The 12,962-nt window shown below is 42.2% G+C and overlaps 1 protein-coding gene across 3 annotated transcripts in view; it reads left to right on the top strand.

Moving 5' to 3' along the window:
• LOC119163180 (uncharacterized) overlaps nt 1-5,125 on the top strand; it is an 89,707-nt gene extending 84,582 nt beyond the window's left edge. For all 3 annotated transcript variants that reach the window (XM_075884708.1, XM_075884707.1, XM_075884709.1), the window contains one exon: nt 3,377-5,125. In XM_075884708.1, coding sequence (XP_075740823.1) covers nt 3,377-3,642 — 266 coding nt within the window. In that variant the 3' untranslated portion in view covers nt 3,643-5,125. The remainder of the gene's footprint in view (nt 1-3,376) is intronic.
• The last annotated feature ends 7,837 nt before the right edge of the window (nt 5,126-12,962 follow it).

The following is a 12,962-nucleotide window of genomic DNA, read 5'->3' as shown; positions in this document are numbered from 1 at the left end:
CTCTGATCTGTGTGACAAGAATTGGCATAGTATTAAACATATACAGCTCATAGGCTGTTCTTTTTTTTTTCTCCGCTAGACATGCAGGCTGATATAGTGAATTGTGAAAATGAGCGGGATTGCTTTTATCCGATTTAGCAACAGTTATATGAGACTGTGGTTACTTTTAAAATGTGGTGCTCAGCTTTTCCATTTGATATCTGCCAAAAATGCTAGCATTTCAAATTGCAGCTCATTTCACAGCACATCTTGGACAACCTGCCATTGTTTCTTACATGGAATTTACATTGATTGTTGTCTGTTTAACATATTTCATTAGAAATAATAATATTTTTGAGATGGTTCGACAATGCTCTGAATTCCAACTAATGTATGGCAAATTTAATGTCTGCTCCTAAAGCACCGATAGCTGCTCCATTTTTTTCTGCTCCGGAAACACTTATGGCTGCTCCAAAGCAGCACTTTTCCTGCTCCAAAGTATGCTCCGAAAAGTAAAAACGCACTTCCATCACTGCAGCAAGCAGTGTTGGTTTTTCACAAGGAAACTGGTGGTACTGTACCGGCTGAAGAGCAGACGTACGTGACCATTACAGCAACGTGCTGGGAATGCACGTTGCCATATGAAAACTCTTTATATAATGTATATGGGGCGCACCACGACTGGGCCTACCACATCGTGTGAATGGTGGCTTGTACTCGGCATAAATTAGATTCCTTCTGCCTTGTCAACGCACGCAATTTTAAACGGGGTGTATTGCCAAATTTCAGCGTCCTTACCTTAGCAATTTTAAAGGGCTCCTGCAATGCCTTTTGAGCGTGGTCACAAAACACTGATGATCGATAGTACGGTAGAGGCTTCCAAGAACACGCGAGCCAAATATTGTAGCACAGCACGTGGCCTGGAATTTACAATAAATTATTGAAGTCAGCAAGTTCACAGCAGTGTTTAAAGGCGCTTTGACCACAGCAGCTATGACGACAGAAGCACCAGTGAGGATGACTCCACCGGCGATGAGTAGTCTACGTGAATAGATTTCCTTTGTGTGAACTGTGCTCGCATTTCTTTTTTTTTTTTGGGGGGGGGTTGATGTACATTCGAATCGACTTACAATCTCGTAAATACGGTAGTCTGTGCCTGGCTCTAGAGCAAGCTATGAACGGAACACTGGTTTGCTTGTGATGACAAGCAACACGTTTGCTGCTACTTGTGTGCTATTTCGAATAGCAGAACGTTGGTAAAGCATATGCATACCTTTAAAACTAATATATTTCAGGGGCACCTGCCATCCTATGCCCATATAATTACGTATTTTAGTTGTAAAGCCATCGATGTATGAATTAGTCATCATTTTTAGCTTATGCAATATCTTCAGTGAGGATTCTTAGTGGCTGGTTGTCCAGCTGTCGTACATCTAAAGTTTATCTGAATGTCCGACTGTTTGACGAAAGGAATAAAATATGCAAATAACTGAAATATAGCAATTGTAGAGAGGAAGAAGAATATGTGCCGCAGTGGGTTACGCCTTTAGGAAGAGGAGCCGAACGCGAGCTGTTGCCCCGAGCGTTGTGTATCCTGCGTCGGTTCCTGCCGCCCGGTTCCCGCATCAATAGACCTGCTGTGCAAGCACTACTTGTGCCAATAAAGCCCGTTCCAGGGTGGTGCAGGTGCTGGGTAACTCAACCTGGAACTCCGCAACCGGAAACTACCTGCCATCCCAGACATGGCTGAAGAAACCATCCAGCAAGGTACGACCCAGCCTCCGATGGTCATCGTTCCCACTGCGGCACATATTCTTCTTCCTCTCTACAATGTTCCACAACAAATTTATTGGTAGCTCAATTTAAGCGTAGATGTTTTGATTTCAGAAAATCTTGGTGCTAGGATTGGAACTGAAAGAGCTCTTTGAAATATCTGTTGGCAAGAGACGATTTAGTATGCGCTTTGTCTAAGTAACTTTTTGCAGTGATATTATGAGCCCTTTTGGCTGCTTACCCCGGAGTTGCTGCAGTGAATTTTTCGCACCTTTCCTGCCAAAGCTTTGAGCATAGTTCGGACTTCAGTTTCGCTATAGCGCCATTCGACACTTGCCTCACAGACGAAATTGATAAGACAGTTGAGTTTAGAATAGATGGCTCAATCGGTAGAATGTATCCTTAGGAAGGCACCAAAGGAAAAAATGGCTTTGTGTCAATGAGACGCAACGTAAAATGATGCCAAGAGAAGTATCGAGGAACTTATTAAAAGTAATTGTAATGTAAAAGTGAAAAAAAAAATGAAAAGTTATCTTTTCGTGGACTTTTCTTCTCATTCTCAGGTTTATCAGTGTAATCTAGTGTAGCAAATCTCCCTAATGTCCCCTTATGTGCCGTTTTGATTTTCTGCGCCAGTGCATGCGACAAAGCTCATGGCGAATTTTGTCTGGTATTACTTTCGCACAGTAGCGGAGGTGTGAATGCCTTCCAGCTTTCTATAACCTTAATGAAAACCAGCAGGTAATTAAACCAAAGAATGCATTAGAAACAATTACTGAACTTCTTTAATTTACTGTAGTGATTGTGATTTAGATGAAAACAAAAAAGAGGACGAAAAGACAAATTTCTGCTGGCAAGGATCGAATGTGCGACTTTTGGATTCGAAAACTTTCTTCCTTCATTACAGCTTTGGTGGCTGTTTAGGAATGAAGATGCGGGATATCAGGCTTGTAATCCAGTCTTTTGTCCTCATTACAGTGTACATAATCTTTAGTGAATAATTTACTGCCAGAAAAGATCACCAATGGGGAGACGCACAGCAAGGCTTGGCCAATTTGGCAGTTCAGAAAATTGCAATACTGCACAATCGCATTCATATCACTTGTACATAGGTGAATGCCGTGCCTGTTTTTTTACCTTTAATTCCAAGGGTTTGAAACAGTTAGATTTTTACTTGGAAGAGGTCGTCCTTTGTAGTTACTTCAAACAATGGCGTACCTGTGATTTATGTTCCAGGAACGAAAGGGCGGCGTTGTATGCTTAAAGATATTTTAACTCGGCCCACGACTGCGTGGACATAAGAGGAGAAGCCACAAACTGCAGCGCTGTGGTTTGTCCCTTCTTGTGTCTCGCAGTTTCTTCTCTTGTGTCCGTGTAGTTGTGCGCTGAGTTAGAATATGTTTAAGTGCTGTTACCAACTGGCCCAGCTTTCATTCCTTCTAGAGTTGTACGCTGTTGTATGGAAGCATGTTCTCTTTGTGTCAATCGCTGGTCTACTTTATTAAATGTATCTAGAAACATTCCTAAGCAGCATTCTACAGATTAAAGCTTTCCAGAAATTCTTAAAATGAGATTGCCTCGCGTGTTCACACATTGCTCAGACCCCGTTTACATTGTTTTGCAGAAAATAAGGACGAACTCCTTGCGTGTAAGTTCTGCACATTCACGACAAGAGATAAGGAACGTATGGCTACGCACGTCGAAACGCACACTGACGAAAAACCTCTCAAGTCTACCAAGGGCAAGCCTGCATCTGCTGACGGGGGCAACTTTGATGCCCGCGCATGGGCACACCGTGTTGAAGCACTGTTTAAGTGCAGCCATTGTCCACATGTATTCAGTGAGGAGGCCCTCCTGAGGCGCCACTTGCTCGTTAGCCATAATCATTAAAAGGGTCGCTCGTCGTTTCCGAGCTCTTCTTGGTTTTCTAATTACTGCAGTTGTAATATTTTGCAGTGCGACATTCTCGCAAGTTTAATCCGGACTACACGGGTCAGTGTGCGTACTTTTCAGTGTGGTTAAACTGTTTTGAGAACTACTGGTTATTGGCATAAATTGGGGCCGGCAGGTGTCCGGAACTCCTTGTGTTCAGGCTAGAGATGGCATCCCTTACAAGTGTGCTCTCTTAAGATTTATATGGTTGGGTGTAGCACATTCAACATTTTTAAAGGTATAGCTACTTCTAGAGTGTACCTGTGTTCAATACTCCTCATATGTGCGAGACTTGAAATTGCAAAAGCTGCTCAGCCAGTTTAAAGAAGACTTTTTTATTGTTATCACAAAGCATCATTTAATTCTCAGGTAAATAAAAAAGAAGTACAAAATATACCTAAAAACAAAAAAACAAAATGGCCACCAAGGTATGATTAGGGCCTCCCCTTGTAATTTTTCTAGATTTACGGTGCTGCTTTTTGGTTTACTCGAAAATGTTAAAAAAACTTCGTTTTGCTGGGACAACAGCTTCCAAGGTTCTGTTTGTCTTGTCAGGCGAGCTGATTTAGTATTTTTATCAATTACACTTACGTAATTGGAGCTCGATAGCTCAATATTTTCAAACTCATTTCCAAAGGTTGAAGGCCTATAAGTTTTGTTCATAGCTGGGCTTGACAAGACAGCCTTCATGCACTTGAATGTCTGTCATCTTTCTCAGATTCCTCAATGAAACTTGCGATAATGGCTGTACTGTGGTGCTAGCTGAAACCTGTGCATATCATTTGAAATCTGGCTGACAGAAATAGTGTTGTGTAAAGAACCGTCAAGAAAGAAGCACTGTTCTGGTAATACGAAGGAGTATGAACCGCTTTAACTAGCTCTGCGGTTCAAAGTGATGTGCCATAAAGCAAGCATTTATTTACAAACCTAAAGTTGCACGGTGTGGCTGTGAAAATTCCACTGCTTTTGCCAGCTCCAAAGTTCTGCCATTTGTCATGCCTATTTTATGCTTCGGGTTGCCTTCCGCAACAACTTCCAGAGAATGAATAAATCTTCCTTGGCTGTTTTACTTCGAATGTTGGAACGGCTGCAACCTTTATTCAAAGTGCATCAGTATTTTTTTGTCTGCTGCCCTTTTCTTCACAATTTTTTGTTTAAACATATTCTTTAGTATTGTTTGTTGCATTTCTTTCTTGTAACTTCACAATTCGTTCAAACATATTCTTCAGTATTGTTTGTTGCATTTGTTTCTTGTAATTTCACAATTTTTTGTTTCAACATATTCTTCAGTATTGTTTGTTGCATTTATTCCTTGTGATTTATCTTTCAATGTTGAATTGTAAACACAGGTGTCATTTGCAGATATATGTGCACTATTAGTGATACCAAGTGTTTCTGTTCTATCAGTTCAAGGAATAAAATGTAAAGAGGCTCTACTACACGTGCTGAATCGGTGTATTATTGTTCAGATGCCTGTTGAGTATACATCACAACATTTTGTACATCTTTGTTACTATGGCTAAATATTGATTGGCTTGCATTTTAATATCTCCAGCAGAACCTTCAATACAAAAATTGTACTGTGTGTGACAAAACATTGCATTCGTGTTATGTGTGCCAGGTGCCCCGTAAAATCTTTTTCGCACTTCTTAAGCGGCCGAACTTTTGAAAGTTAACATGGGGCTCCTCGCTTGCGCATCACATATTTGGTTATACTATACGTGAACTGAATGACTCTGCAAAGGCTGCTTCGCACACAGATATTTAATGAACAAGCTGTCGGTGCCGGCAATAAATGCGAAGCGACTGTAGGTTTGTATCTTTTGTCGGTGATGGTAGATTTATCCGTGAGAAAGCATAGGCCACGTGTGCACATGTTACAGGGCTCAAAGCAGAATTTAAACCAGTGTTGGTATTCGTGCGAAGACACTACTTTTACGGTAGCGTCGGGGCCGACCGTTAATATATTCCACGGATTCTTAGCGTGAGCAGCGTTATCCGAGTAGTGCGCAGGAGAATAGAGTAGATCCTTGAGTCAGTGGCACACACCCATGCAAGGGTGCAACAGCTGCGCCTATTGCGCCAATTTGATACAATCCCCCATTTTTGCGCCGAGCTGCACCAAAACCATAAAATTTGCTGAAATCGCACCATGCTGCAACAATATGCCCGACCAGCCTCAAAATTTTCTCAGTTGCGCTAATTTAAGTGAGAAATAGAGGCCACCTGCACGTTACCTTTCTGCGGTTTGAGTCATCAATAATGCAAGCGCACAGACTCTAACCTTAAACCACGGTGACCTAATTACGGTAACCTAACCATGCTAACCTTAATCCTATTAGGTCGCGGCACTCGCGAGACGTGATCGACCAGATAAAGTAACAAAGCCGTGCGCTCATCAGTCCACTGACCGCAACGCACACCTATCAGCAGTACGACACAACTTCAAAACAGAAGTTACTGGCAATCATTTGGAGCAGTGTATGACACTTCTACCGCCCTAAAAAAAAAGTGTGCAAGTTTTTGTGTATTTTTTTTGCTACCCCTACTCCTCAGTTTCACGAATGCCTTGAATTTCAAGGTCGCCAGCTTGACAGATCTGCATTTTAATTCACGGATTTTGTAAAAGGATTTGACAGATGTGGCAAGGGCTAATGTGGACTCCATCATTGTTTGCTCAGTGGGGTAGATTGAAATGCTAGTTTTATTGAAAAAGCATTGCTCATGTTTACTCTGCATGATTCAGTAGATGGTGAGCGGGCTTAAAGATACTTTGTTTTCTAAATATAAGCCTTCTTTTCTTTAAATTCGGTCTTTCGTGATAAAAAATAGATGTTTTATTTCTCGTAACCTGCTCCAAATTTGCATTTTAGTGCTACAAAAGTAAGATTCTGCTGCTCCGAAAATTGCCCCAAATTCTATTTCGGCTGTTGCACCCATGCCCATGCTGAGAGATCGACCAAGAACCGGATGGTTTGTATAATAGAATTAATTAATAAGAAAAGGGTAAAATACGTGTACTGTAAAGAAAGGTGAAACCGGAAAAATTTATTACTGGAATAATATAACGGAATGAAATACAAGCAATAAAGCTGCAGGTTCATTTTAGAAAGTGCCGGAGAGGATGCCCCACTATGGCGATTGTCTTCTTCGCCAAAATCTATTCCTATTTTTTTGAAAGAGTAAGGGAAAAGAATGGTGAGGGTGGCAGCATCGGGTTCAATGCATGCAATAAACACAATGGGAGTTTATGGTGTACAATTTGGCATTCTTTCCCCATAATATACACGCTTTTGCTTCTCTGTGCGTAAGCAAGCACCGAAGGCTTAATTTGCCATATTCTTTGCGCTACAAAGACTACTTGTAAACTAGAATATGAAATGCAATGTTCGAAATCTTTCCACAAACAAAAACGAAAAAAGAAACTGTGACAAAAATTCAATTTTCAAAGGCTAATTGAGTGCCCAGAAATGGGAACACTCTTTGCAAATATAGCAAGAACACTGCTGATAGATATTAGTTTGGGCTTTCAGTGTTCCAGATATTTGTGAAGGATTTCCTCAGACCAATATTATAACCTTTGTTTCAATTTACATTGTATTTAAAAAAAGGGGAATTCGAAACTTCAAGCACTTAGGCCTGTCCAACCGCATGCCTCGTGATCTTCCAACTTCCGTTTTGTTTTCTCACCAGCTGCTCAATTTGACGGCTTTTAGAGTATTGGTGAAGGACACTGAGTGACGAAAGCTTTCAATGACCCTGATATCAGCGTCCTGTTGTGACTGTGGATGCAGGTAGCGAAGAATATGTGCATTGTGGGCATCCAAAAGAGAGAGAAGGATGGAGAAAGGTTAGGCAGGGAAGTTGACTGGAAGTAAATTTTCGGTTTGCTATCATGCACTGGGGAAGGGGGAGCAGTAAAGGAAGGAAAAAGAAAAAAACGAATGGTTAAAGAAAAAAGAAAATGGGGTGAGGAAATTGATGCATGCATTTTTCGCAACTGTCCTCATTACAGCTCCTAAAGACAAGCTTTCAGCAACTTCCAGAAGTATTATGAGATCCATATTGAGCCCACATCGGTCTGCGTTCTATAACTTGTGGGTCCGTGAATGAATGAAGGAAATTTAAGTTAGGGATCGATTCTTTTCTTTGACACAACCCTAATGAAAACCAGCCTTGAAGTCGAGGTATTGTACTGCTTTCCGTGTATTGTAATATATACGGAAAAAAAAATTGAAGTGGACAAAAGACAAAAAAAGAATTGTCTTTTTCATAATTTTACCTTATCTTTGAAATGGTATTTCTTGCTGAGTAAAAAACAAACGCTTTTCGAATATTTTTTGAATAATAATCAGCTATGATAGAACCTCAATGAAATGGCACGTTTGAACAAAGAGTCGCAGCGCTCTTAATTTTGATTGTAATTACCAAGATGCATATAGCCCAACATTTTACGGGACTATCAATAATAGATTGATGACATAATGAAGGCATTCTTACTTAAAATTCCAGTGTAGCTGAAACGCCAAAGTAATGAAATTCTCTACCTTTATCATGACATTTGCAGTAATGTCGGCTTATGAATGATGTTTAATATGTGCATGTATTTATTTAAGATTTGTTGACAAAGTGCCAGGTTGCATGCTGTAGTCACTAATGCATATGCATTTCAAATTGCAGCTATCCATTATTTCTAAGAGCGCAGTTGCTACTGCATACGAGATTGCATTAGTTTGCATATCTGTGATGCATTTTTTGTTGTTATTGAAAAATTGCACATATTGCATTATGTCGCACAAGGCTGGGCCACAGCAGAGATGGTGTGCGCAAGCTGGCCCTAGTATGGCTACGCTTTTACCCTTTCTCTTTTTTCGATGGCAATTGTCACGCTATAGACCTTGTAAACAAAGGCTCCCTGGGCGCCCGGATAAGCTACTCTGGGGTGCTGCATTAACCCCCAAAATGCAGAGCTGATCCTGTGACGTCAAGCTTTTGTGCTCCCGTGCAAGAGCCCTGTAAAAAGGGGACCCTCCTTTCTATCAAAAAGATCTCTAATACTGTATATATGGCTAAGCATGCTCTCTTTATTTCTTAATTTTTGTCTGTTTTCTTCTATCTCTATTTGTTTTTGTCTATCTTCTATATTTTTCTCTTCCCCTTTTTTTGTCCATATGTCTCTTTTTTTCTTCGTCTCTTTCTGTCTCTCTCTGCACTGTTTCTCCCGTTCCCTTTCTTTCCACCTTCCTCCACCTTATACGCACATCACTTTTCAACCCTATGCTATTCTGCAAGGCTATGCTATGCTCTGTTAGCATGCCTGACATATAGTCGAGTGCACTCGCGTTCAGATCACGGAAACGAGGTTTCAAATATCGCATTGCCAAGTATATTTTTTTTTCACAAAGGAGTATCACAGTGTCACAAAAGATGAAAAAAAAATATTTTGTGATAGAGAGAAAGGTGGTTTCTTTATGCTCGTTTTATGGTCCATCAAGTCACTGCATGATACCCCGGTCAAACCGGCACACATCTAGGGTGAAGCTGAAGAGGAAGACAAACAGCGAATGCTGGTTTATGGTGTTAAGCGGTAAAAAAAAAAAGCGAAGCGGTTGGTGTGGTTTGTCGTGAAGTCGAAGAACTGTGGAAGAGCACGAGCGAAAATTTTTCCAGTAATCAGTTCAGTTCACACTCGTTGCTCTACGAAATACCTCACTTTGTTTTTATCCAAAGGACCACAGCTATACCTGCAAGTGTGCAGTGTGGAGTTTAAATTTGAAAAATTTTTCCGCATGCGCAGTTTTGCCGGTGCACGGCCCTAATGCGCTAAAAAAATAGTTCACCGAAGCATCCAGACAGGCAATTCTCAGAAGCCCACAAACTGTAGCTGCTCTTGAGTGCTTGCGTAATAAAACAAAAATAATGAAAAATACCGCCATTCATGCAGCTTTAAGCATGTGCTCGCATGCATCGTACACGCTTGCTTTCACTTTCTGCCACTGCGCCTTTTCATTCCCGCACCGCTACAGCCGCCAGTGACTGCAGCGCCATAGTGAGTTGCTGCACGCACTAATACGAGTGCCCGCGTGCTAGGTGCTTTTCTGATGACTGCGCAGACCACAGCTTCGCATCAGTCCCTAGCGGTGCACCGACGTCGATTGTGATTGAACTCACTAGCACTTCCCTTATTTTGGTGTTTTGCGGTGGTTTGCATGATTGCGATATTATTCCTTGTGAGTGTAGGGATGCTTGAGTGCCGGCTGTTATGAGCAGACGTTAATTCTGAATGAGATGGTGCGCACTGGCGCGCTTTACTGATCGCTGTCAACCGGTTACTTGCTACATGTTATCACTTTTATTAAAGGGGGCCGTGAAACACTTTCTTTAGCAACCATGAAATTCATTCATTGGAAGAGCTTATTACCTCAAAAATTCAACGCCGCAAAAAATATAAGAATCTGTTCAGTACGAGTGAAGTTACGAAGATTTGTCACTCAGTGCAATCGCATTCTCTGATCTCGCGTCCCGACGAAAGCGCTGGAAGCTAAGCAGGAAGGGATGAGAGGAGCAAACAAACAAAAAAAGTCACGTGCCCTCGTGACCTTGAGCACTTTTTTTCTTCGAATACGTGGCTTTTCAGTGCGATCGCGCGCGCATGGGTGGACAAGTGATGGCCTCTCACGGCGAGCTCTGTAACGACCGAGCGCGCCATGTTTGAATCAGCCAGTGGCTGATAAGATGGGTAATCTACGTATGATGTTTGAGCATTTTCCGTCATTTGTCGAGGGAAGAGAAAGCAATTTCTAGCTGACTTTGATAATTTATTGTAAATTCCAGGCCGTGTGCTGCGCTATAACATTTAACTCGCGTGTTCTCGAGAGCCTTTACTACCGATCGGCAGTGTTTTCTGACCGTGCTCAAAAAGTGTTGCAGGGCCCCTTTAAGTGCAATCAAGGTCGATTGCAGTCTGATCAAGGTCGATTGCAGTCTGGACTGCCAGTTGCACTTTATTTGATCCGGATTAGTTAGGAATGAGAACTTTTGAGCAACAAGTTTGTCGCTGCTGAGCTGTACAGCTTATTCCGGATCGAGTTTGGTGCAGATGTCCTGACCGCGACCACAAGTGCCTATGTTTGTTTGACACCCGTAAGAATATCGCATTGTTTCCACTACTCGCGCAGTTAGTCCTAGTAGCATATAGAGAAAAAAATCTGTGAATGCGATATCCCCTGTCGGTGACATACCGTTCAGTGCTGCACACTTTTGTGGCCTCTACGTGGGCTGCTGCTTGCGTCAGTATATGACAATGCAAGAAAGCAATCTACTAATTAAACAATGTTCGTGTATCAAAATGATGCAGAAGGTGCTTCATACTTAGGCAAGTCACTAGAATGTGATAGGACGTGTTGAACATTATTTCGGAAGAGCGATGAAGATGAAAAGGAGGACCAGAGCGTGTCCTGAGCGCGCGCCCGCATTCTGATTCCATTTTGTTTTAGTTTAACCCAGCGTCTAATGAAGAAGACGTTCCATACTTCGGCTTCGGTTACTGGCTTTCATCAACATGGTACCATGACTAGGATCACAACGAGCAGCTAAAGACCCCTAACTATGAGGCGAGCTCTTGGAATAAAGAATCAATGGCGAGCTCTCCCTGAAGAGGACGGCTGATCGACACGGGGACGCTGGGCGACGAGTGAACGATTCACATCATCACGAGACTTCGATTCTCGACTCACGACATGGAAAAGCTGCGACGGAAACGCACCACTGTTCGTGTGGCTTCGATAGAGGCAAAGATGATGTAGGCTCGTGTGCTCAGATCTGGGTGCACGTTAAAGAACGCCAGGTGGTCAAAATTTCCGGAGACCTCCACTATGGCGTCTCTCATAATCATATGGTGGTTTTAGAACGTTAAAACCCACATACAAATCAATCAAGACATGGTTCGAATGGCAGTCACCAGGATCATCAACGATATTACGACTCTTATGCAGATGGAAACAACACTGACTGGTGAGCTAAGCGATCATCTTAACCTGTTGAAAATAAAGGAAAGTCTGCTTATGGACCTTGACAGCCAGATAGAAGAGCATGTTGCTGAGGGTAACCTTAAAGAAAATATTCAAAGTGTCAGGCAATACCAAAATTCTATCGTCCTAGCGAAGGCCCGTGCCGAACGCATTTCATCAGCACAAGTCGTAGGTAGGCATGCATCTCATGATGACTCTCCTCCAGCCCGTGCACAGATTAAGCTTAAGATTAAGCTTCCTTAGCTTGATAAACCGCAGTTTCATGGTGACTCCATTAAATAGCCTGAATTTTGGGATCAATTTGAATCAACTATTCACTTCGTGGATGTAGACAAACTTAAATATCTCCGGAGGTACCTGTCGGCTGAAGCGGAAGGTGTCATTAGCGACTTGGCTACAACTAATGAATGTTATAGCTCAGCTATAGATCTTATAAAATAAAGATTTGGTCATAAATCACTGGTTGTGGATGACTACATGCGCTGGCTTCTCAACCTACGTGAAGTCCGCTCATGCGAAGATTTCGAAAGCTTCAAAGGCTGTATGAAGAGGTGCAAACTTGCGTGAGATTCCTTCATAACCTTGCGTGTCGAAGAAAGAGAGCATGGAGTGTTGGTCAAAATGGCAATAGTACATAATCTCCCGGAAGAAATGGTACCTAGGCCTCGGCGCATGTTGTCAACAAAAAATACAAGCGGTACTAGAGGCCAACTAGATGAATAGTCTATTCTAGATTTCTTGCGTCTGGAAATGAGACGCCGGTAACAGGCGTTGCTGATGGCGGTTGATCATCAAGAACGAGCCCTAACCGGCAAACCAAATATTAGGAAGATAACCGACGTCCAGCGTCCATGTTAACCACGATACTTTCTCCAGAGAATGTTATGTTCTGCGATGATAAAGATCACACGCTAGATCATTGCCCAGCTTAGCTAACGCTAGAAACACAAAAAAAGAAACTGCACAAGTTCAGATGTTGCTTCCGATGGGCTTGACCGTTTCCCTCGCAAGATTCTCAGTGCGTCGATGTCGGAAAGCTAACCAGGACGCAACAGACCTAGGATTTGGAAATATTTCCGCACTTCGTAAATCTTATCGGTGAGTACGAGTGACGCTGCATACGACTAAAAATCGATTGATATCGAGGCTATAGAAGTTCCACAACTATTTAGTGACTTCTCAGCGGTAACAGAGACAAATGTGCTTGAAAGGATGAAGGACCGGAACTCGCGCTTGGCTGATGTCGCC

Source organism: Rhipicephalus microplus, unplaced genomic scaffold, assembly GCF_043290135.1.
Source record: "Rhipicephalus microplus isolate Deutch F79 unplaced genomic scaffold, USDA_Rmic scaffold_45, whole genome shotgun sequence".
Classification (NCBI taxonomy): Eukaryota; Metazoa; Arthropoda; class Arachnida; order Ixodida; family Ixodidae; genus Rhipicephalus; species Rhipicephalus microplus.
Note: the sequence above shows the minus strand (reverse complement) of the source record. Positions and strands in the feature narration are given on the sequence as shown.